Below are 23219 nucleotides of genomic sequence, written 5' to 3'. Positions count from 1 at the left end.
AAAAAAAAGAAAAAGCCCCTCCCTGCTTGCCCAATGTGAACACCATGGGCTGTTGTTGAATCTTGTTATATATTTTTTAGTTTCTTAGCTCACATTTACTATTTTACATCTTAAGTCCCTCTAAAGACGAGGGTTTTCCTCATGTTAAAACATTTTCAGATTATTACGTAAACTATAATATTCAATGGGAAACTGTGGTGGTGTGTTTGCTGGGGAAAGTGACTAATAGATCCCTGGAGAGTGATTTCTATTAAAGTGACCTCTATTTCTTCCCAGTGTGGCTCCTCTGGTCACTTTGATGCAGCTCTCAGACATCTGGTGGATGGGTTAAGTTTACTGAAGAATGCAGGATCTATTTGGGGAATAGGATGGTGGAAATTTTGATTTATAATGTGATACAAAATCCTGCTCCTTCAGTAAAAGGAAAACAGTCCAAGAGAAATCAGCGGGGGAGACGTTTTTCACGACTTTTAGGGCAACAAATCGATGGATCACAACCTAGATGCAGATATTTTTATTTTGATGTATTAATTAACTTTATAAACCTACCTGTCACTAAAAGAGCATCACATTAACTAACACCAAGCCTCTTCATAGAAAAAGAAAAGGCTTCTGTTCAAATTTGCGGGTCAAAAACCAGATGTTCAGGCACACCTAAAAGCCAAAAACAGCTTTTTAAATCAGACTTATGCTATATAAATGGCGAGAGAAATTAGAAACAAATTTCATTTCCTAGTGACCACTTGATGAATTGCATGTATCTTGTTTCTTTCATTTTTAAGATAGCTTCAATGAAGAAATCAAAGGAATGCAACAATAAAAAATCCCAAACACCATTTTATTTCAATGAAACCCAATGGTGGTGCAGTGGTTAGCACTCTCGCCTCAGGCAGTGGAGCCGCCATCAGCCTACTCTTCTTTTTGGAAGCTAGAAAAGTGCCATTCACAGCTGGAAGGCCCTGGTTCAAATCCCGGATGTTTCTCCCACAGTCCCAAAACATGCTTCAAAGGTTAATTGTTGATTCTAAATAGTTGCTAGATGTGAATATGTGGTGGTGTTATGTGGCCCTGTGACAGACTGGTGACCGTCTACGGTTTACTTCCGCCTTCACCCAACACTGGCTGGGTTAGGCTTCAGCAACCCCGTGACCCCAAAAGGGGATTAAGCAGGTTTAGATGTTGGATGTGTGAATCACTGGAGCCGCCTGAGATGGTCTGGACAGCATTTTTTTAGGAGTGATATCACAAAAGGTTAGAAATACAAATTTAAAGTACATGTTCAACCAAAAAGTGTGTGTCGGCAAATCCATGACGCTGACGTTCTAATTTTTTTGTGCTCTATTAGCATTAGTGCCTTTTTTTTCACCAGCAAGAGCAGATATATGGGTTTTTTGTGGTTTAGGGACCAGTGCACCACGCTGCAACAATGCAAAAAGTTGCCTTCCTTAGGAAATGTCAATTGAGGCAAAAAAAAACAAACACGTTTCTGTAGATCCATTTAATGTAACAATGTTTGATCGTTTTTTGAGTGTGATTATCCATAATGTATGAATAATGCTAGCTTTAATGAAAAGTAGAAATGAAAAGGTAAATAATTTATCTTTATCTATAAAAGAAGAAGTATTGCGACCTTAAAGTCATTTATTTCTTGTTTTCTTTAAATCACACATTTGTAATATAATTGATCATATATTCATCTTTCTTTATGAAGTCTTTCAAAAATTTTTTTTCCTATTTAAAGAGTTTGTTTTCAAAGTCAGCCGTGTTCCACTTTCCTCCAGAAAGTAGAACACGATTTCATTAAAAAAGTGTCATATTGCAACTGTACTTATGGATGTGTTTTTAACAAAGTGTGAACACAATTTTCTGGAAACAAACTTATCAAGTTTTTATTCAAACCCTTTGAATCTCATTTTTAAAAGACCCACTCTAATGAAAATTTTGTTTTTTTGTTCACTTTTCTGATGATGGAGGATATCAAGAAAATAAGCTTAAATTAACTTTTTTCAAACTGCTCCTGATTCACAACAATTTGAATAAAGAGCAGGTTGAAAAAAAAAAAAAGAGCTTTTTTGTGATGTAGAAAACACGCTGGGCCGGCCACAAGCTCCCTGCTCAGTTTCATTCCAACGCATCGACTCGCAGACCAATACATCCACAAACGTCTTGGCTTTTCCTCGTCCTGTACGGCTGATATCGGCTGAAACTATGTTCTGGAAAATGACAGGTTTGGACATTTTGGCTAAAAATGGCAAAATCATAAATAAAAGACCACTGGAAATGTTTTTCACAATAGATGAAAAGAAAATCTGAGTTGAAGATTTTCTAACATTATCGAATGTAAATGAGCTTGTTCAAAAAAGTTTATTTAATCACAATTACAAAGTTGTTTTAAGGATGTGAACTACTATAGGTGAGTGTGTTTTTATCTTGCTTGAACCTCTAAAATCTTGAATAGCAGACACCAAAATGAAAAAGCACAAACTCTGGACAAACGAGACAAACTGGCACCACATGAAGTGTTTGTTTATTGCAGTGGACGAAGACGAGGATTTCAGAATCCATCTTCCTGCAGTCACACCGATCTCAGAAACGTTTACTCACAAAATGAAAACAGACGAAGCGGCGGGGCCGGAGTGCAGCGGTTCAAGTCTACAAACAACAAGCCCTGCCGAGTCTAAAACTAACAAGAAATCGCTCCAACAAAACAACCAAAATGCACATTCTTACAGAATGACTTGTCTTCAGTTCTACAAGCTTAACTACGCTAGCTGCTAGTAGCAAAAAATATATATATAATACTTCAAATAGCATCTCTTGGGAAAAAACCAGCAGGATTACTTGTATGAAATTATCAATAATAAAAAAGGATTTTTTTTTTAGTTTTTAGAACTGAAACTGGCTTTTTTTAAACTTTCCTTTAGGACCTGTAAAGGGTATCAGATGATGTAAATTTAATAAATACATTTTTATTCCTGAAACTGTCTGCCTCTAAAACCAAATTTCATATTGGATCAAATATCTCCATGGTTCTTAAATGTTATACAAAACATGGCATGATGTGATGAAAATAACAGCAGAAATGCAACACGAGATAAGAATTCCTACAACAGATGCTTGAGTTCTGACGGACAGGCATGGTGCACACGCGAGCATGCAGCAGGTGCAGTTGAATGCGTCCACCTGCACGGCTCTGAATCATTTACAGCCTCTCACAAATGTTTGTCGTGACGTTCAGAGAGTCTGCACAGCTTTGTTGTGTTTTGTGAAAACCTAAAATGCTAAAGGTGGCACATGTTTCAGGCAGTGTTTATCACGTTCCTCGCGCTGCTAACTCAGCTCCAGGGCAAAGTGAGGGAGAATATCCGTCTCAGGAGTGGAAAGGTGGAGACGACGGTGGGGGGACAACAAAAAAAGCTACAGTTATTACTGCGGATTAGGGCGTTGTGTCGAGAAGAAGGGGGTGAGGCTGGGAGAGGCAAAGGTTCAGGGCTGGGTCACGGCACTGGGCTCCTTGTCATAGATGTAGCTGCCCACACCACCGGTGTTGACGCCTGGAAAAACCACAGGGACAGCAGCGGGAGTCAGGGACAGGCGGAGGATTAAAACAGGTCCGACATTCAGCAGACGGACAGACACTTCCTGCCTGCCTGCTGCGAACAAAGCCACGCTGAAACACTTGTGGGTGGACGGCACCCCCTAGCGGTTACCTTTGGGCCCGAAGAGAACGGCGTAGCAGGGCTTGTGGCAGTAGGGCTGGCCATCGTGCTGCAAGAAGAGAAAACAAAAGCTGAGGCTGGAAAACAACGCAAGACATGATCTGCAGTCAAACAGCTGCATCAAGCCAGCGAGAAGAAAAAAAAAGGTTTAGTGAGCAGAAAACAAAAGCCGGCGAGCCCCCCTCCACTGCTGCATCTGGTCACTTTCTGATGTGCAGTGACATATTTCAACTAGAGGTGGCGCTGTACACAGCAACGCTGATCTCCCATCCAAGAATTCAAGGGGCTTTGTCCTTTTACTAGTGAGAAAAATGTGTCTGTTTCTAGGCCAGCCATTTCCAGAGCATATTTAAACTAAATATGATTACACATAAAAGATTTTAGTAAAGAACTGTTTGAATATAAATACAATATAAACAAATATGTTGATCCATGAGTTCCATCTCTAGTCCTCACTGCACTTTTGATTGAAGCTTCTGAATCAAAACTACAAGCTTTTCCAAACTGCATCTGCTCCTAAATCACAACTATTTGAATTAGCAAATACTAAGAATTGCCAATGTAAGCATAATTTTGTTTATATACTTTGGAAAAATGCCATGCCAGCCGGTTAAGCTCAACAAAAATACCAGCAGAGTGGTTCTTCAAAATGCGGCTCTAGTGAAATGTCCGCCTAAGTTCCTATCGCAATGATTTGCTCTAAGTTTTAAAGATCTGTTGCTGGCGACAGCAAGGTTACACACAATTAACGCCGTTCCAATGAATTCAGAACCCATTGGAATGACGTAAATGGTCGCAGAGTTAAAGAGCGTCAACACCTGGGGGGGCGTGGTCTGATCTCACCTCTGCGTGGCTGCCTGCAGCCAGAGTCTTGCTGCACCTCTCGCAGCGCAGACACGGTCGATGCCAGTCTTTTCCCAGCGATGTCACCTTCTCGGCTGTCAGAACAGACGTGCGCACGTCAACACCCGCCTCTCACGCTCGCGCTCACGCCCACGCCCCGACCGGAGAGGAAAAACTTACCAAAGTACACCTTCTTGTGGCACCTGGGACACAGGTTAGCCTCTCCGGAGAAAGTGGTGATGCTGCCCGCTGCTGCAATACGACACACATGTTACACACATTTTACATACACACACACACACAACAACAGCTGCACCGCTGCAGATGGAGGACTGAGTGGTTTTCTGCGCGAGTATGAAATTAATGTGGAAAGAAAACGAGGCCAAACATCTGTCAGTTATTTACACATTTCAAAGAAAACTTGTTGCATAGTTTTAACACTTCTCTCATTCCCGTCTTAAAGGACCTTTTCATGGAGTTTACTGCTGAGAGCAGCTGGTAAAAAAGCAAAAAGAAATTCAATTTAGTCCATCTGCAACTAACTGATTTTTTACACGTGTGGCTACAGCAGAAAATCTGAATGTCAAACACAACACTTCTAATCCAAATATTTGCATGCAAAATATACACATTTTTTGCCAAGTTGCAGACTGTTGTTGACCGATTCCCTATCAGAGAAAGAGTTTCAGCTGCTTCCACTCTGAAGACCAAATATTCAAGCTTTAACAAAACACATTAAAATAAATTTTGCAAAAGAAAAATAAAAAACCCTAGAATTTTCTTGATTTCGTAGTTTAGTTTCCAACCTTTTGGAGCCACCTTTGGGGCACAGACGCGCTTGTCCTCCACTTTTGCAGCTGAATCCACTGCAGTGGGGGCCGCATTGTTGTTAGCTGGAGCGTCGTATACATACGAACCGGCTCCACCAATGTTCACACCTGAAAGATCGAAAAAAAACAGAAATAAATAAAAAGTATTGTAAAAATTGATATCCTTTTACTTGTCTTTTTTTGTTTAAAAAATCCTTTCTGCGTTTCTATTTGAAAACTTGTTTGCTTTAAGTTCTTTGATAAAATGTCCTTTAGGTCGAGATTTATTTTATTTATTTATTTTTATAAATTAAAAATAAAAACTTTGAAAGTGAAAGTCTCAGTTTATCTTTAATATTTGAAAGAAAACTGACTTTTGATCAGGAAGGATGCAGAAACTTTAAACCACATGCAGTTCACCTTTTGGCCCAAAGAGGGCAGCGTAACATGGCTTGTGGCAGTAGGGCCGTCCATCGTGCTGCAGGAAAATCAACACAAAAAGCATCAAAAAAGGGACACACAGGTTACACAGAGATGCAGATGTTTCCCATTAGATTTAGCAACGAGTTGTGGAAGTTTTTAGAGTTCCTTCACTAATTTGTATTTAATTTTCATAATATTAAATGACTTGGATTGAGTTTAGAGGTTTGGAGCTCAGTCTCTGCTGCTGAGGACAATATTTTGTGACCCTGATGCATGCTGGGAACGATTGTGAGAGCGTGTGACCATCCCAGAATCAGGGCTGGCAGCCAAGTTACCCGCCGCTCCAGAAAGTTCTCCTGAAAGGTCCGGGCCAGAGGGGGGAAAAAAAAACTATCAAACTTGACCCACAATCCTTAGCGCCTCGGCCACTCGAGCCTCTTTTTGTTCCTTTAAAAATGCATTAACTGTGACGGGATCAGCTGCTGTTTGAGCAGCCAGACGCTCCTTTCACACTTCCTGTTATGGGATCCATGAAGGTTTTTCCACTGATGACTTTCTCAGATCACAGCTTCATCTCAGTTCCACGGCATCAAGGCTGAGATCACCTCACAACATCCCACTCTTTTCCCAGAAGCCTCCCACACCTTCATCTCCGTTTCCCCTAAAGTCTTCAACCAGCACAGGCGGTTCTGCCGGATCAGTTCATGTGGAAATGGATCCGCTTCAATGCTAAACTTTTAATTCCCCCCCCCCCCCCTTTTAGGATCAGATTTTCCAAACTAGCAATTTCACAAAGTTTACAATTTTAGGGGCAGAACCAGAATCAGCCTCTTGACTCCGCCTCTTCTCAATAAAAAACAGCTCACTGCATATATATATATATATATATATATATATATATATATATATATATATATATATATATATATATATATATATATATAACCTCCTCCTTTGCACATTTTGGGCAAAACAAGGAAAGAGTATAAAAGAAAAGTTGAAGACACGGGTGCTGCATGCCCTTCACTCACCCCCCTCTGCCCCGCCCACCCGTGCTGCATGTGACCAATTTATGAAAAAACCCTTTTCTGCTGGTTTATCTCCATAGCAACCAACTTCATTTTGGGTCGCCTGGGGGTGACAAATAAATCTAGGTCATTTTTAGAAGACTAGGCGACAGTAAACTTTTGGACCTTCCTTGGCAACCAAGGAAGTTTTTCCACAGTAGCTTCCCAAAGACGCTCGAGGAGTTAGACGGCAACAAATCCAAATCAGCAGGAAGCAGTTCAAGTTCTAGAAGGTACTAAAGGTGAGTTTTTTGGTTTCAAGATGGCGGTCTCTTTTCGAGGGCAAAGGTCAACTCAACTTCAGTTGTGGTTGTAGATTTGTTTGAAATGTTGGCCTTGAACAAAAGTCCCCCCCCCCCCCCCCACGTGTAAAAAAATAAATAAAATCAACACTTTTCACACAAATGGCCACAGAGCCGTAAGTCGGGTGGCCATCCCAAAATAATTTGAAAACTTCCTTTAGATATGATTCATGTTTTTTGGTTCCATTAAGGCAGTGGTCCCACACCACCGGGCCGCCGGGAAATTTTGACACGGGGACGCACAGAAAGAAAAAAATAATTTCCATTTTATTGTTTTTATCGAAAGAAACGTTTTATTTTGAAAAGTGACCGGATTCTCTCTGTTACATCCGTAACACTTAACGCACGTCAAAGTCGCGACATCAAACATCACGTGATACACACCTTGCGTTGCACCTCAGCCCCCCCCACCACCACCACCACCGGTCCGCGGTAAACGTGCCTTGCGCTGTTCCGGTCCGCGGTGACAAAAATGTTGGGGACCACTGCATTAGGGGATTTTGAAAGATTTTTTTTGGAGCCCCTTAAGAGATTTTGGCCCCATTCATGTTTTTGACTGCTTCTCCCGCCTGTGATGTCATCATTCATTCTTTTTTTTTCACAACTTACATTTCTTTTAAATGGGTAGTGTGCAAATTTTGGATGTCTGAAAATGAAATATTTGCTCTTACTGGACACAAAAGATTTAATTTAACCAAGAGAACAGGAGAGATCCTTTCAAAGTAAAAGCACCAAAGTGGTTAACATCTGTTGGCTAAAAAAGAGGGATTTTTCAATTACACTAGAGAAGTCATTTGTGCCACTTCTGTAGGGTTTAACAGGAAAAAAGTGAGACAATAATTTAGGGAAAATGGAACATTTTTGTGCATGGATCAAACTGTGTAGAAAACACACAAAAATGTGTGGGAATAAATGTAATTCTAATAAACCGTTTTCTATAAATGTTTATATTGTGATTTTTTTATACTGGTTAAACAATCAGGTGCATTTTGTGAAATCGTGAAAGCGAGAGAATGTTTGAGTGTAAATGCCATTATTTGATCAGCCTGTGTAACCTTGTGTTCCCTTTAAAAGGAGTGCATGTGTGCACATGCACGCCAGCGCCTCGACTCCTGAAGCACTTTAGTTCGTGACGCATGAGCTGTTACGTAACGCACGACATGTCCTGTTGTGGCTTAAGTCAATTCTCCTAATAGGATCACTTTTTGATGTGATAAATCCATCACAAACAGATGCAAACAATAAATAAAAATAAAAAAAACAAAGTGAAAACTGTTAGCCTCCTTTGTTAGCAACACAAATCGAAAGGGATGATCAGGAGTTATGGACGGGAGTTCATCGTCGTTGGCGAGGATCTTTGATGTCATGCGAGGGAGCGGCGATAAATTCAGACTCTCTTCCTCCTTTACCTCCCAAAACGTCTTCAAGTTGACTGAACAGAAGCAGGATACTCCGCAAACAGCTCAGATCATTTTATTCACTTCTACCTATGAAACAGCTTCAGCTCGTTTCCATGACGATAGTCAAGTGCAGCGCTTTGTTTCCGACTGACATGGCGCTGAAGCCCGAGGCCGGGTTTGGATGGAGTCCACACAGAGATGTGTGTGTGTGTGTGTGTGTGTGTGTGTGTGGGGGGGGGGGGGGCAGAGAGGCTGTGTGACTGCATTACTGTAATCATGCAGAGATTAATCAGCGGACCAGCATCCTTTGGGCTCTGCAAGGCTGAGATCGTATCCTCTGACCAGAATAAGAGGACAGATTTCAGCATCTATAGAGATGTGGGGGGCTGTGGCCATGACAGGCAGAATCGCAGAGTGAGCAGTGCACAGTCAGGGCTGTGAGGCACGGCGCTGCTGCTCACGCTGCAGAGCTGCCGGGGTTAAAAACGTCTGCGAGGGCGCAAGATACCCAACAGATGCGACCGGGCGCACAAAGGAAGGCGGGAAAAACAGGATGTGCATCCTGCACTGAAGCCGTTTTGATGTGAAACAAAAAACTGTTGAGGAGAAAGAATTTCACTGGAAGCTAGCGAGCATTCATGGAATCAGCTGCGACACTCTGAGGGCGGCATTTCACAATAAAAGTCAACAAACCTTTGAGCTTGTGTTGCTTTTTAAGAGCAAACAAAAGCTCTGAAACTGACAGAAAGACAAAGAAATGAGCAGAATTATTAAAATTTTAGCATTTAAGCATCTAATAAATGCAATACCATAAAAAACAAAACTTTATTTAAAAAAAAAAGGTCAAATCATAAAAAAGTGCTGTATTTCGCTCTGAACTTAATTAAATCTATACTATGAAATACATAACAAATATTTTCAAAATATATAAATATGAGTTCTTGCCTTTGGATCTATGTTTAAACCATAATTATTTTTCAGTGTGCAATAAAAAAACAGAAACAAAATTATTTTAATGTCATTTGATGCATTTTATGGCAGAAAACTGCTTTGCTGTTCAATTTGTTGTAAGAAAAATGTTTGTTTTTTCGCCCTCTTTTTCTAAAGATTTTGATTAAATGAAAGAGTGAAGGGGAACCGGCTTATGACCATGAAAATTCAGGTAACAAAAAGATGTTTTCAACTTATTTGCAGTTCCCTTGTGGGGCTGGTAGGACCACCTCGATTGATTTGAGTTTGGTTTGATTTGATTTGATTGGTTTATTTAAGGCCACAATTGTAGACGATACAACAATGAAATTACATAGATATAATAAAACAAATTTCATAAAATTGCAGAAAAATTTACCAAAAGGCAAAAATAAATCCTAAATAGAGATTTTTGCAGTGATGCATCAAATACACACTTAGGTCCCGTTAGACTCATTAGATATGAGTGGGAAGAGGTGAACTTATATCATCCCAGCCCTACTGAAGTGATACATTTCACATGTCAAATCAGAGCTTGTGATTGGTGGAAGTTCAAGCTGGTTTAACTTTCAACGCGCACTCAATAGCCGCCCACTGTTGTAGAAACCTGATGCGTGAATGCAAGAGTTTTGAAGACATTTATGCAGGTTTGTACAGACGTTTTATTGAAAGTGGTCGCTTGATCGTGCGCTGCCCAGGGCAGCTCACGAAACAGCTTACGAAGCATTTTCGTAGAAAAAATGTGCATGGACATTTTTACTCTACGGGCTGTCCGAGTGCTCTATGACCTGGATATTTCTTGCAGGCCACCTGCAGGTCAGCCCATTTTGCCCTGCAGAAAGCCCCTGTCCATCTGTTAAGGGCAGTTGTGACTAAAGCATTCATCTAGTTTTTGCCCATTTTAAGCTTAACTACAGAAACCATAACTTTAAATGGAATATTTCCTTTGAGATGAATAGAAAAGGCCGTCGTTTCTCCTTCAGGTCTTACTGACCTCAGCGTGGCCTCCGGCGTTCAGGAGCTTGTTGCAGCGGTCGCATTTCAGACACAGTTTGTGCCAGTCCTTCCCCAGCGATGACACCTTTTCAGCTGCACACAAGACACAAAGAATGACACAAATGAATACAAACACACACACACACACACAGCAGCATTTACATCGTTCTCGCATCAGGGCGGGGCGTTCCCCCCCCCCAGGGATGACTGAGCTTCACTGTCCCAGACCTCCCCTCCGTGGACGTCCTGCCATCATGCCAGCTGGGTGATTGTTTTCTCTGAGGGGCGGGGCCAATGGGAATGCCTGTGTGGCCCACATGTGGTAACGTCAGCAGCAGTCGCCTGGCCCAGCTGGAATTAGGGGGGGGGGGGGGGGCATCTAACCTAGATCCTTTGTGCACTAAACACCCCTCCCCCAGTTTACAGTACTCCCATCATTCTGTTGACCAATTCAACCTTAGACCGCCCCCTCTTTTTACAAGGGACCGCCCCCTCCAGACAGCCCGATGATGCCCTTTCCAATAATAAATTACAGCACAATGGGCCCTGAGGAGTCGTGGGGGCAGCAGAGGAAACACCTTCCCTTAACAAGGAAAGGCCAAAATAGCCGGATACTACCGCCGCTTTCCTACATGTCGAAAAAAAACACAAACATTTAAAAAATTAATGTAGGAAAACAGGAGAGGACGCCAAATAATGCTCTAAATCTAATGGATGGAGTCTTCACAACGGACTGCTGTTGAGGTTTCTAACAAACATCCTTTGTTTTTGACTTTTATTGACTGAAACTAAGCAAATCCAAAAAAAGCTCAAATTACATTTTCTTATGGAGCAAAGACTGATTTTCCCAAATAAAGTTAGCAGTTCAAATTCCACATCAATCTTTATCAATCTTTGTATGAACGGCGCCTCCTCCGTGACCTTTCTGACTCTCTCTTCATATTTTTTTTACAAATGTGATTAAAATTAGTGTCTTTCCAATGAGGTTAAATGGGATTTGATCCGATTTGAATGACAATAATTATGAGAATCGAGGGCTTTTGTTTGGTTGGGGGGGGGGAGAAAAATGCTTCCTGCTGAGCTCTCCGTTTGATCTCTGGTTCACCGCCTGATCTTTACATCGATTACAGCGGCGGGAAAACAAGAGAAAGCCCTGGAGATCAGATGATAAGGACAAAGCGATCTGAGGATTTACTGGGGGGGGGGGGGGGGGGGGGGTTACAAGAAAACATCTTTAGAAAAACATCTGAAATAAGCGGTGGAGAAAGTAGTATTTTCCCAAAAGCTTCTGTTAAAAACACAACTTTTAAGAGTTTGCAGCAATTTTCACAGCCTACTAACTAAAAACCTGTAAATGTTTTTTGCATAAAAAATGTTTTTATTTAGAATAAAAGCACAGATCCTAAAGAACATCCAGTGTTTTCGTGATTTTCAATCAGGGCGCTCTTCTGTTCTGAGTGTGATTTATTCCCTCCTAAATCTGAGGATCCTCTTGACCCCCTGGCGCCTTTACAATCTCCAAGGCAGACCGCATAAACGGAGCAACAGCGCATGTCGAGTTAGCGTCACTGACTGATTCATGGGCGCCAACACACCTCCAGACCGTTATACAGCCAGGACATGAATGGAAAACCCACGTCAGCAGCCCACCGATCAAAGAACAGGCGTCCATTGAAATAAAGTGCTGTGGGAGATTATTGTACACTTCACATCCACTGAAAGGAAACACGGTGTTCTCCGTCTCCACACGGGGAGCTGCATCAGCAACTCAAAACAATAAGAAAGGAGTGAACAGCCCCAGATCTCAGAATAGTAAACGTGGGCAGAAACGATGTAAACGAGAGGCCACCGCATCCTCCCTGACCTGGTTACATGACAGACGCCCATCTAAACAAACACGATTTGTTTCGCAGGAAGGTTTCAGCGCAAAATCACATTTACTTTGTCAACATCAGTGAGTCAAATCCTGTTAGTCCATCTGTCTGCTCTACCATACCGCATTTATTTTATATGAATCTAATTTCACCAAATCCACTATGAAAATAAATGCATGATGAGATGTAATGTGAAGCAGATGCTTGTGTGCACCCATTGACTGTATTTCAGAACTGGACAGAGTGGCTCCTCCCCTCCACGTTCCAAACAGGAAGTACCCACTGGCTCCAACAAGTCAAAATCCCATAGACTTTTATAGAGTGATGTACAGCTTTTACTCAGTCATTCTATTTGTCAATATAACCATTCTTGCACTGCTCCTTTTTTTTTTACATGTTCTGTAAAATCATGTTTCATGATATATTGATTCTGAAGTGCAAGAAGTTTAAAACTGGCCAATCAGACGCCTCAATAAAAGCATGTGGTCTCACGTTGAATGTTTGAAAAGTGGGAAATGTGTGTGTGTGAGTGTGAACTTCCAACACACTCACTCTTGATGGGTAAGAGGGGTTGCCAGAGAAAAGCCGACTCTGAAAAATCACTGCCTACTGACATCATCTGCCTCCGATATGGCAGTGTTAGTATTGCCAAAAAAAAAAAAAGGCGACTGAATGGGCTTCATTTTGTTGGAGCCAGAAGAAAGCCATTAGGTAATGTCGGAATTAGCTCAACATTCTGACGGACTGACTGTAGAAAAATATCTGGGTGTCATCTGCAAAGAAATGTTTCATTGCATTTACATTTGTAAAAAACAAAACATCAGTATCTGGGTCTTAAATGTAAAAATAAATGTGCAGACTGCAAAAAAAGCAAGAAACAAAAGAAAACACATGCATAGATTTGATTTATATGTAGTTATATTTAGTTTTGCAATGCTAAATGTCAATTTTTTTCCATTTTTGTGACTTTTTTCTGCCGTTTTTTATATTTATGGACTGTCAGAGAGCAGAGCTCATCCCACCCACTGCCCACCCCCCTTTGTCAAACGCATTATATTTCCACTCGCTGCACGGCGATCGAATTATTGAGCTATATGACAGCAAGCAAGCATGAGATTTCAAAGCCTCTGCTGTTTTTTTTTCTCGCAGTTCTGCACATACGTTCATGTTCAAAGTCCATTTATCCGTGAATGACAAGTTTCAGTCCACCTGCAGCTCCACTCCAACTATTTAGTCAACAATCAAGCTAGGAAGATAAAAGTTTTTGAGAGAAATGGACCCTCACTTTTCTTTTTAATATCAAAGGTTATTGTATGATCTGTCTAAAACTCAGTTTGTTTGTTTCCTTGAAGCCTCAGAAACTTCAATCTTAAATGTATTAATTCATCCTACAGTTTAAGACATTTCACTACAATTTTCCTTAAAAGTGTGACATTTATCAAACAAACAGAAAACATCGTCAAAACTTTATTGATCTCATAGATAGAAAAGAAACAACATGATATTTCTTTATAAGCTGTCTTTATCTTGGTTACCGTGCCCATTTTTATGCTAAACATCTGCCTCAGTGACTCAGACCATACCTCCGATTCAATCTGAGAGAACGATGAGCCCAGATCAGGGCGTTACAGATGAAGTTAAGCAGCTTACAGCATCGCAGGTATCATACGGTTATGGGGATGACCTCTGTTTGGCCGGCTCCCCCCTGCTTGGAGTTGAGTTTCCTGCATTTGTGTTCCGTTAGCAAGCTTTTCATAGAAATGGTAGCTTCAGGGAACCAAAAGATACTTAATTTCTTTAAGAACAGAACTTTAGCACAGTGATATAACTCAAAATGTGCCATAAATAGAGATAATAAACCCTTTTTTCATGGTTTTTCTATACCCAAATCAATGCAACTAAAAGTATTTAAGTCAATGGTTGAAACCACAAATGTTCAGGGTAGGGCTGCACGATATGAGCAAAACTTGCGATGTGCGATATTAGTGATCAATATTGCGATAACGATATAATTTGCGGTATATAAACAAATAGCAAAACAACCAAAAACATAATTACCATCTCATTGCAACAGTTTAAAAAAATGATACTCCAAATGACCCTTGTTGACGTAGGAGGCAAACATCTAACATAAAAGGGCTCATCTGATTGGTCAACATCGGAAAAGGTCCATCCAATTGGTCAAATGCATAAATGGATTTATTTGATTTGTTAAATGCTTCAAGCTGCCATAGGATTGTATTAGCACATTTAAGGTAACCATTTATTGCGATTTTTGCTGACTTTTGCGATATGGATATTGCACTGCTTGATATTGTGATAACGATAAATTTGCGGTATATTGTGCAGGCCTAGTTCAGGGATATAAAAAAAACACTATTTGTATCTAAACAGCTAGATTCTTATTTTTCTGACAGCAACAGCATCCATAGACCCTAAAATTTAAAAGTGTGCTCATCTTTGCGGACCGTTACCGAAAGCATCTTGAATTTTACACTCCGAAGGTGACTCACTGAGGGCACAAATTGAAAAAAGAATGACAAAAACCTAGTTCTACAGCCGCAGCAGTTCATGCAGTTATTTCAGAATAAAATCAAACCCTGTTTACATTCATTGTACTTTCTGCTAATTTACGAAGTCCATGTAGGGACAGAGTCAGTCCCAAAACAAGGGATCATAAATATACAAAATAAAGATGTCTGTTGAATTAAGAATCTAAAAGGTGACACGTTTACTCCTTTGAACCATTCTCCACAGCTCTATTCCAGCTACTATCCTATAGCATTTGCGATGTAACAGATGTCATGGTGAATATCACGGCTGGCTAATTCCTGCTCTGTTGCACCTTCTGGTAACCTGGTCCCATCTGTTCACCCTTTCTGTAAAATCCATCCCAAACACACACAGACCCATTTCCTTCTCTTCCATCAGTAACAGATGAGGGAGTCGCAGCAGTCGGCATGTCCCACCAAAACACACACCTGACATGCAGACAAACCGAAACCGTGGCAGGTCTGTTCGTTTAGGAATAATGCTCGTCTCGTGAGAAACAAAAGGGGGAAAAAAAACAAGCATTTCCTCTTTTGCATCCTCTCACTATTCTACTCTCCAGAGCGCAAACACCCTCAAGACTCGTGACCTCAAAGTTAACTTAAAGACAATGGTCTTTCATCCCAGAAGAATTCCGCCTCACCCCAGGAAACCACTTTGACGGGGTTTCAAACTGGGTTTATACTTCTGAGGAGGAATTTTGAAAATCAGGAGAACAAACAACAGAGACTTCAACCGACCCAAAGATTTCTTTAGTTAAATCACTTATGGTGCCTCTGCGCGTTAATAATTAAGGCTGTGTCCAAATTCCCACACTAATCCCCAACTACTGAAATACTATATAGTGAGGGACTATATAGTGCTCTGGATTTTGAGTTAAGCAATTTGGACACCATGCTCCCTACTTTTTTGGGGTTTTGTTTTTTTAAACGGCGTTTTTGACGTCATCGTTTTCACAAAGTGAAAATCTAATTGATACGAGCGTTTTGCAACTACCATTTATAAAAGTACTGAAGATGAAAACCTTGATGGTTTATTAAAAACATACATTTTAATACAATTTCTTCACCAAAATTGTTCAAACGCAGCACATTGTGGTCTATATTTGCCAATCTAGTGAGCATTGATGCACACTGGAAATTACTAGGGCACTCGATTTTGGAATTGTAGATTCAGACAGCACTACAAAATGACAAATGCACTAAATAGTGCATAGGGAAGGAATTCGTTCGTAGCCCATGTGATGGCATTGGAGGCACCATCATCTTCGTTTGTTTAGTCACTTTTTGTGGACTAGCGTTAACATCGGAGGTGTCGCTGGTAACAGCAAAAACGCACACACCCATTGAACTACAGTAACTTTTTGACCTTTCACCCAAATAACGTAATTCCAACGGAGAGAAGCGGCTGCAAAGGCGATACGAAAAAAGCCCCCCTTCTCTGCTGATTCTAGTTGATCGCGTTAGCGTTCAGACAGTTACAGAAGGTCAAAGAGTGGATGTTGCCAGTGACATTTCTGGCGTAAAAGGGTTAAACCCTAAAACTAAAACCTGATTTTACTTCCGTCTTTTAGTGTCTCTGCCTTACTATGACAGACAGCCTCCTATTAGGGCTTTATTGGTAATACTTCACAGAAATATATAGAGCTTTTTTGTTTTCCTTTTTTTGCCACCACAAAGTACTCTTAAACTTCCAGATTAGGGTCCTGGATTTGTCTCCAAGTCTCCTTGGTTGCTCTGCGTTCTCCTTCGTTCACACTTTGCTGGCTCTAAAATACATTTTGAGTTCTGCTCTTTTCCGGTGGAAGTTAACGTCTTCTCCTCGGGTTTTGGGTATCCTCAAGCTTCAGACGTGACGTCAACGGTCTTTGCTATCATTCCATTTGCCATGTTAAAGGTCAATATTAACCGATACTCGTGTGTCATCACGCACGATTCCGTACAGACTATAAACAGTGATTGTGCTGTCGAGCCGCAGCCAACAGCATATCTGATCCAGACTCTCCCTGCAACTGATGCAACCGCTTTGCAAACTCGTGGAGGTCATCCGTCACCTCCGCCAGAGCGAGGTTTCCTCCCCGTGCTTTTGTCCCTCCCTCCGAGAATAAAGGGGCTGACCTTGTGAATCCTGCCGGCTGACGTAAATAGACCGCAGTTAACTCGCATCCTGTCTGCGATGAGCCGCAGGCCAATCAGCCCCTCCGCAGTCCGCCTGTAGTCTCGTTGCCCTCTCCGAGCCCCTGGGGCTGCTCGCTACACGCCACGTTTCTCCTTAAAGCAGGGAAGACGCCACGTTTTAGCTGTGGGGGCCTCAGAGTTCCCAACTTTAGATTACAATAAGCTAAAAAATGAACAGCATCACTACAGTTCTGCCTTTAGATCTAATTGCTTGGCTGTGATTTGATAATGAGAACCTGCTGGGAAAACATCACATGACCGAGCTATAAAGCACAGCAATAAATAGGACTACTTTAATTGAGATCATCTGAATCCTGTAACTTGGTTCGCAGAACGAAACCCGCGGTATTAAAGAAAAATCAGACATTGGTGAAAGCAGCAGCATCGCACAACGGTTTTTATTCCCCGTCAGAAACACAAACGGTCATTCTAGAATGTCATTTCAGCAGGATCCATGCAGCATTGGTGTTTCTGACAAACAAAGCGCTCTATCATCTGAATCAAATCCAACAGGTGTATGTCGCAGTTTTATGAATTACATTTTTAATCATAAATGTGAAAAAACTTTTATGTTTTTTATGTTCCTAAATGATCCTCTGCTCAGTTGCATGTTTTCTGCTCATGTGATGTGCAGAATAATTCAGAGTTTATGCTGGGAGACGAAGAAAAACACTGATGCACCTTTTTGCAAATCAAACTTTAAACTCCGCTGGAGAGATCCAGGTTCTCTGTTCTCCTTAAGACGACTGGACTGCAGATCAAGCAAAAAATTGAGATTTAAATAAGGTCAAATATTTGGCAGAGCAGCAAAACCAGGTATGTAAATAGAGATAGAAGGCTGTTTATAACTCGATTTGACACCATTTTTAACATTCACCATCAAAATCGACAGCATCCACCCCTCAGCAGCCAACAGGCTTTAAGAAGAAAATGGCAATTTTGATGTTTTTAAACATGTTCTTGTGGCATTTTTCTGATGATGGAGGACATAAGTTAAGAAAACAACGTTTGAAGTCGCATTTCTGGGTTTTTCTGCATTCAAATCATTTTGAATCAGGAGCAGCCGGAAAAAAAAAAGCTGGAAAAAAGCGCATCCGTGAACTTTAGATCTGTCTGGATCCACGTACGTCTTTGTTTTCCTCGTCGATTCTAAACTGTACGGCTGGATCGTTCCAATATTGCTCGCCCTTTTTGTTAACCGGTAATGTTAGCTTGGCCGTGTGAAGGGCTTCAAACTAGCTACAGAGTGTGTAAACAGAGAGCTCTCAGCAACGGGAAGATGGCGGTGAGGCGGGGTTACTCCACGTCAACAGCCACCCACAACCCAGAGGCAAATTTCTAATGAACTCCAGCCGCTCTGCAGAAACTACAACATAACATGGGTTGATTTGATTTTAGGCTAAAATGCCGTAATCAGAATTAAAAGTACTGGGAACGCTTTTACAACACACCAAATGATGATCAGTGATGATCATCAATGATCATCAATGATGATCAATGCAAATTCTATTCAATTCATGATTCAAATTACCAGTAATATTCATTTTTCCAAAATTCCATATGAAACTAAATGTGTTTGATGATGAAAACACTTCCAAATCTAGTTTTACAGCAAATCTAAAAGCTAAAAACTTAAAAAAACAACAATACAATTCTCCAGTGTGCATGAAGGTCAGAGGTCCCACATAAAAAACGGCAGAATGCGAACCGACAATAAAACAAAATCTACATTTGCATGAATAAAAGCAACCCAGTTCTTTTTTTTCTGTGTTGTGTAACAGCTCCCAACGCTGCAGGCTCACCTGTGTGAGGAGGGGGAGAGTGTGGGGGGGGGGGGGGGGGGGGGCTGTCAGCACCTAGCTTAATGTCATCTCCATTAAGGAATCGCATTTGTGCCTCGAAAAAAGAAAGAAAGAAAAAAGGCCGTCTTTGATTGGCACACAGGAGCTGTGGGGTTATGCAATGCCACTGAGCAGGAGAGAACAACTCAAGAAATGAGGTTACATAACGGAAAAGGCACATTCACACAGCCCACTGGGCAGCCAGGCGGGGGGAAAAAAGGGTTCTCTGGCTTTGAGGGAAACAGAAGAGGCAGGGAACGAGAGCATTGTGTGAACGTTATGGCGAGAAGGAAGCGGCGTGTGGGAAACGCAGCGCTGGCTCATGCGGTCAGGCTGAAGGGGACCGAGGTGCTCCGTCTGCAGGGACAGAAAGAACCCTGTGTGAATCGAGACGCCGCTGCTCATTATCATGCGTTAAGCACTTCTGGTTTAAAGAAAAGAGTCCCATCGCACCCAGTTTCCCTCGTTAGGAGGGGAATTCAGAGCCCGGAGCATCACGAAGCGGATGAAAGGAGAACGCCAACGAGGAACGGTTTATTATTCACTAAGCCGCACAAAAGATGCATCAGTCCTGATTGCTGAGTACAAAAGTTTGGCAACGTTTTCGGAGCCATGTTGTCCTCTGGGCCTGCTCATATGTTAGCCAGTGACCCCCCCTCCCTCCGTGCGCTAAAAAGCATAGCCGGCACCACAACTGCCCCGAGGACCCGACTAACCGCAACCAGCTGAAAAGTCCTGCATTCTTTGAATACCAACACAAGAGAGGCCTTTCCCTGTCATGATGATGTTTATTGAGGGTTCTGAAAATAAATCTGCTGGACGCCGCAGCGTCACAAAAGCGGAGGGGAACATTTGCCGTTCGGTGGCGACGGCAGCGCTGTGACACAGATGTTCAATAAACCCAGGAGTTTCCACATCAGCTGTGGCTCGCCGCTGCCGCCACCGCCACCTTCTGAAGGTACATTTGGTGTGAATCCAAAGGAGCCCGAGCCTCAGCTGCAGGGTGGGCTGATCATCTACGGAGCAAACACCAAACCACCACTGTAAAAGGAAAATAAGACAGGAAGTGGAGCGTTTTGCCTTTCATAAACACATGAGCGAGGGTGGATCAGAGTCGTTTTTTGGGCTTAACTTCACCCCCCACCCCCACGCATTTATTTGCCAACTTTCACCTCAGCGCTGGATTTCTCACTTATCTGAGGACCAAGAGGGAACTTAGTGGAGCTCATAGCCACATGTGACAACCATTAGACATCCCGCTGATGCTGCTGGGCTGAACTGTACTCCCTCTTTGAACCTCCACGCCTCACAGCCTCCCTCCGAATGAAACTTTGATTTCACCTCCTCCTCCTCCTCCTCCTCCTCTCACATGCCGGTTCCCAGACGCTGCTCTTCCTCCTCATCCGTCACAGTTTCTCCACCCAGAAAGACACACCCCAGCCTAAAATAACTCCACCAATAAAAAAAAAACCAACAACACGACATCACCGCTGAGCTGTGAGTCACCGGCAACAGCACATTAATACTGGCTCAAATCGGTATTAGAGGGAAAATAAATCTTATTTGTGCAAACGCTTTTCCATGCCACTGACTCTGGAAGCGCTGGATGAGCAGCAGATGTAACGCGCCCGTTACGTAACAGGACTTCCATCCTCTTGTGATTTTTCTCCCCACGTTAGTGTCAAATGTGAAATATGGAAAAGATGAAAAACAAGGAGTTGTTTTTTTCCTTTTTTTCCCCCCTATTATGAGGAAAACATTGATAATAAGCTTACAAACGCTTTAATCTTCAGAAGGTTTTCCACTGAGATAAATGGGACAGGATGTGTTTAAAGATGAAAATGACTGTTTATGTTCAATCGCCTGTAATCCTCCGCATATCTCGCATCCACCAACGTCCCCCACAGAAGCTGGAGGATCTTTGCTGCAGCTTCTTTCTCCCGGATCTGTTCTGGACTTTTATTTTTGCGTTTGTTTACAGGGATGCAAAGGCTGAGCGGTTTACAGGTTTTTGTTTTTTTCTCGTGCCGCTGACACAGCAATGCTGCTGCACTTTGAGTGGGCAATCTCAGCATATGGCAGTTCTGCACTCTTGGCGAGCCTCTCCATCAGCTCCTCTCCAAAGCCGACTGCCAGGCTGGATGTTTACCAAACACAACAAATTAAAGGCGGCGCGGAAATCTGTGCCAAAATAAAAAAAAACCTGAAGTCTTCTGAGTGCAACACACAAAGTTTTATGCCACCAAAAGGGAAAATTCAAAGCCGTGTTTGCTTTTGTTGACTTTTTGTTTGTTTGCCTTTGCCTCTTCAGTTTTTGGGGTATTTCTCCAGTTTTCTGTTTAATAATTTGCAGCTTAATGCTTTAAAAAGGGTTAAAATCAAAGAAAATTTCCATTTTTTTAAAGATTCGATCAGGTTTTTAAGGAAAAGTTTCCTCCAACATTAAGATCTGAATCATATCTGGCTTTACAGGACAAATATTCCAATATAAGTGCCCTATTATAATTATTAATTGATCAAAATGCACAGAAGAAGCCATGTTTGTCTCATAAACTCACAAAATATATACAAAACAAATGCTACTATTTAAACAGCTTGTGAATATGAATTATTTCACGTGAATTTGATTTAAAATGCCTACAGAAACCTTATATATTAAAATTATTTATCAAATGAAGCTTTTAGCAGAAAAGCGGGATCCAAATCACCAGCTAAAAAACTAGTTTTTCAACCTCCAACATTAAAAAAACGTGTTTCACTCACCGAAATACACCGTTTTCTCACACTTGGGGCATTTTGAAGCCATACTGGACCGATGCGAGTTGGATCTGGGGGTTGTTTTAGCTTTTTTAAGGGGTTTTATTGGCTTTATCGTTTCGTGCTGTAGCTCAACAGCAAGTGTCCCGCCGCTCGATGAAGCTCCAGCATCATTTCAGCCGACGAGACGTCATTTACATAGCTCCGCCCCATGTCCTCACGACCCCTTCAAGGCCAGCGGAAATCTCGCTACTCCATTGAAAGGGCCGAGAAATCCCGTATTTTTCCCCCGAATATTTTCTTTTGTTGTTTAGACAACAAAAGCAACTAACTTTCGAGAATTGATGTGTAAGGACTGCACCCAAGAAATGGATAACGTAAAAAATTCCATAAACAGTGAGTCTTCATTCAGATTTTCCAGAAAGCCATGAGTCTTTTCAAGTGTATATTTCAAGTTTTGTGTAGAGTTTTCAGTTTGTTTGGGGTTTTTTTCATCAGAAAACATTAAAGGCTATTTTAATTCAAAATAAAAATAAAAAAAATATTGCAGACATCTAGCAACATTAAATAATTTCTCACATTTTTCATGTCTTATCAAAATAGGAGAAAATCCAGTTGATGTACTGGAAAAACAAAGTGTTAAAAATTGGGAATGTAAGTTGAGTCCTTACCACAACAATATTTGTTTTCTCTTGATTTTTTTTTTCCGAGCAAAACCTGAAAGCATCCTTTTTCATGCAGGCCAGCCTTGGTGGGTGATTTTAAGCCAAGGCCAGGCGGGAAATCTTTTGGCCAAGCAGTGTACCAGGATGGGGTGCACACCCACTTCCCTTTTTCCGTCTTCCACGAGGGGAGTAGGCAGTGTTTGGTTGAACAACAATGCTCCCTTTCAGAGTGACTGTCAGGAATTTAGAAGGCAAGGGAAGAAGCTGAAATGTGGCTCTGGTGGATCGACTTTCCCCTTAGAAGGCTTGTTGGCTTCAAGACAAATTAGGCCTACTGAGACAGACAGGCAGAGCTGGAAAGTAGGCCCCAAATTGTGCACAGTGAAGCATCACGTGAAGCTTTAACTGAAAAAGTGATCAGTTCACATATTTTTTTCTTCTTTCCTCTCATGACAGGATAGAATAATCTATTTTACACGTTGGTCCTGTCCCGTCTGCCCGGTGACGAAAACCAGATCCTGGTCCAGGAACAGCAACCCTGAAATTTCCCACATCTGTGTAACAGCTGATTAGCACCCGTCAGCATGTGTGTGACTTAACCTTCCTTATCTCTGGGTTCACTGTTTTAAAAAGGAGTCAGTCTAACGGTCAACAGGAGGCTCGGGGAGACTTTTGGCATGAAAACGTACAAATTTGACAGTGAGATTAGACAAAAATGTGTGCTCACTGGAGGACACCGGCTCATTATAGTTTGGTTTAATTGCAGCTTCAGGTCCTCAATCCTATCTGCTGAGAAAAGGCCAGATGTCTGTTACGTTGACTGCCAA

The 23219-nt window shown here is 41.7% G+C and overlaps 1 protein-coding gene across 2 annotated transcripts; it reads right to left on the bottom strand.

Moving 5' to 3' along the window:
* Nucleotides 1–2505: 2505 nt before the first annotated feature.
* On the bottom strand, nucleotides 2506–21899 carry LOC101165017 (cysteine-rich protein 2). Of its 2 annotated transcripts, none has more exons than XM_004082156.4 (8): nucleotides 21734–21899; nucleotides 10527–10621; nucleotides 5792–5849; nucleotides 5369–5500; nucleotides 4743–4814; nucleotides 4563–4657; nucleotides 3711–3768; nucleotides 2506–3554 (listed from the first exon to the last, which is right to left on the bottom strand). In XM_004082156.4, exons 1-8 carry the CDS (start codon nucleotides 21774–21776, stop codon nucleotides 3487–3489), a joined length of 621 nt encoding a protein of 206 aa, XP_004082204.1. In that variant the 5' UTR covers nucleotides 21777–21899; the 3' UTR covers nucleotides 2506–3486. The 2 variants fall into 2 exon arrangements, with proteins under 2 accessions (XP_004082204.1, XP_020569403.1); XM_020713744.2 differs by having other exon boundaries at nucleotides 4743–4811.
* Nucleotides 21900–23219: the final 1320 nt, after the last annotated feature.

The sequence above is a fragment of the Oryzias latipes genome, chromosome 22, assembly GCF_002234675.1.
Source record: "Oryzias latipes chromosome 22, ASM223467v1".
NCBI classification, from domain to species: Eukaryota; Metazoa; Chordata; class Actinopteri; order Beloniformes; family Adrianichthyidae; genus Oryzias; species Oryzias latipes.
The sequence above is the reverse complement of the archived record's forward strand: the minus strand, read 5'-3'. Positions and strand labels throughout refer to the sequence as shown.

What these genes read in the sequence shown, in the direction of transcription:
- LOC101165017 (XM_004082156.4), bottom strand. Translation starts at nt 21,776, where the DNA reads ATGGCTTCAAAATGCCCCAAGTGTGAGAAAACGGTGTATTTCG. An exon ending in TGCCCTCTTTGGGCCAAAAG is followed by an intron (nt 5,501 to 5,791) that starts GTGAACTGCATG and finishes TCGATCTTTCAG; the next exon opens with GTGTGAACATTGGTGGAGCC. An exon ending in CCACAAGAAGGTGTACTTTG is followed by an intron (nt 4,658 to 4,742) that starts GTAAGTTTTTCC and finishes CTGTTCTGACAG; the next exon opens with CCGAGAAGGTGACATCGCTG.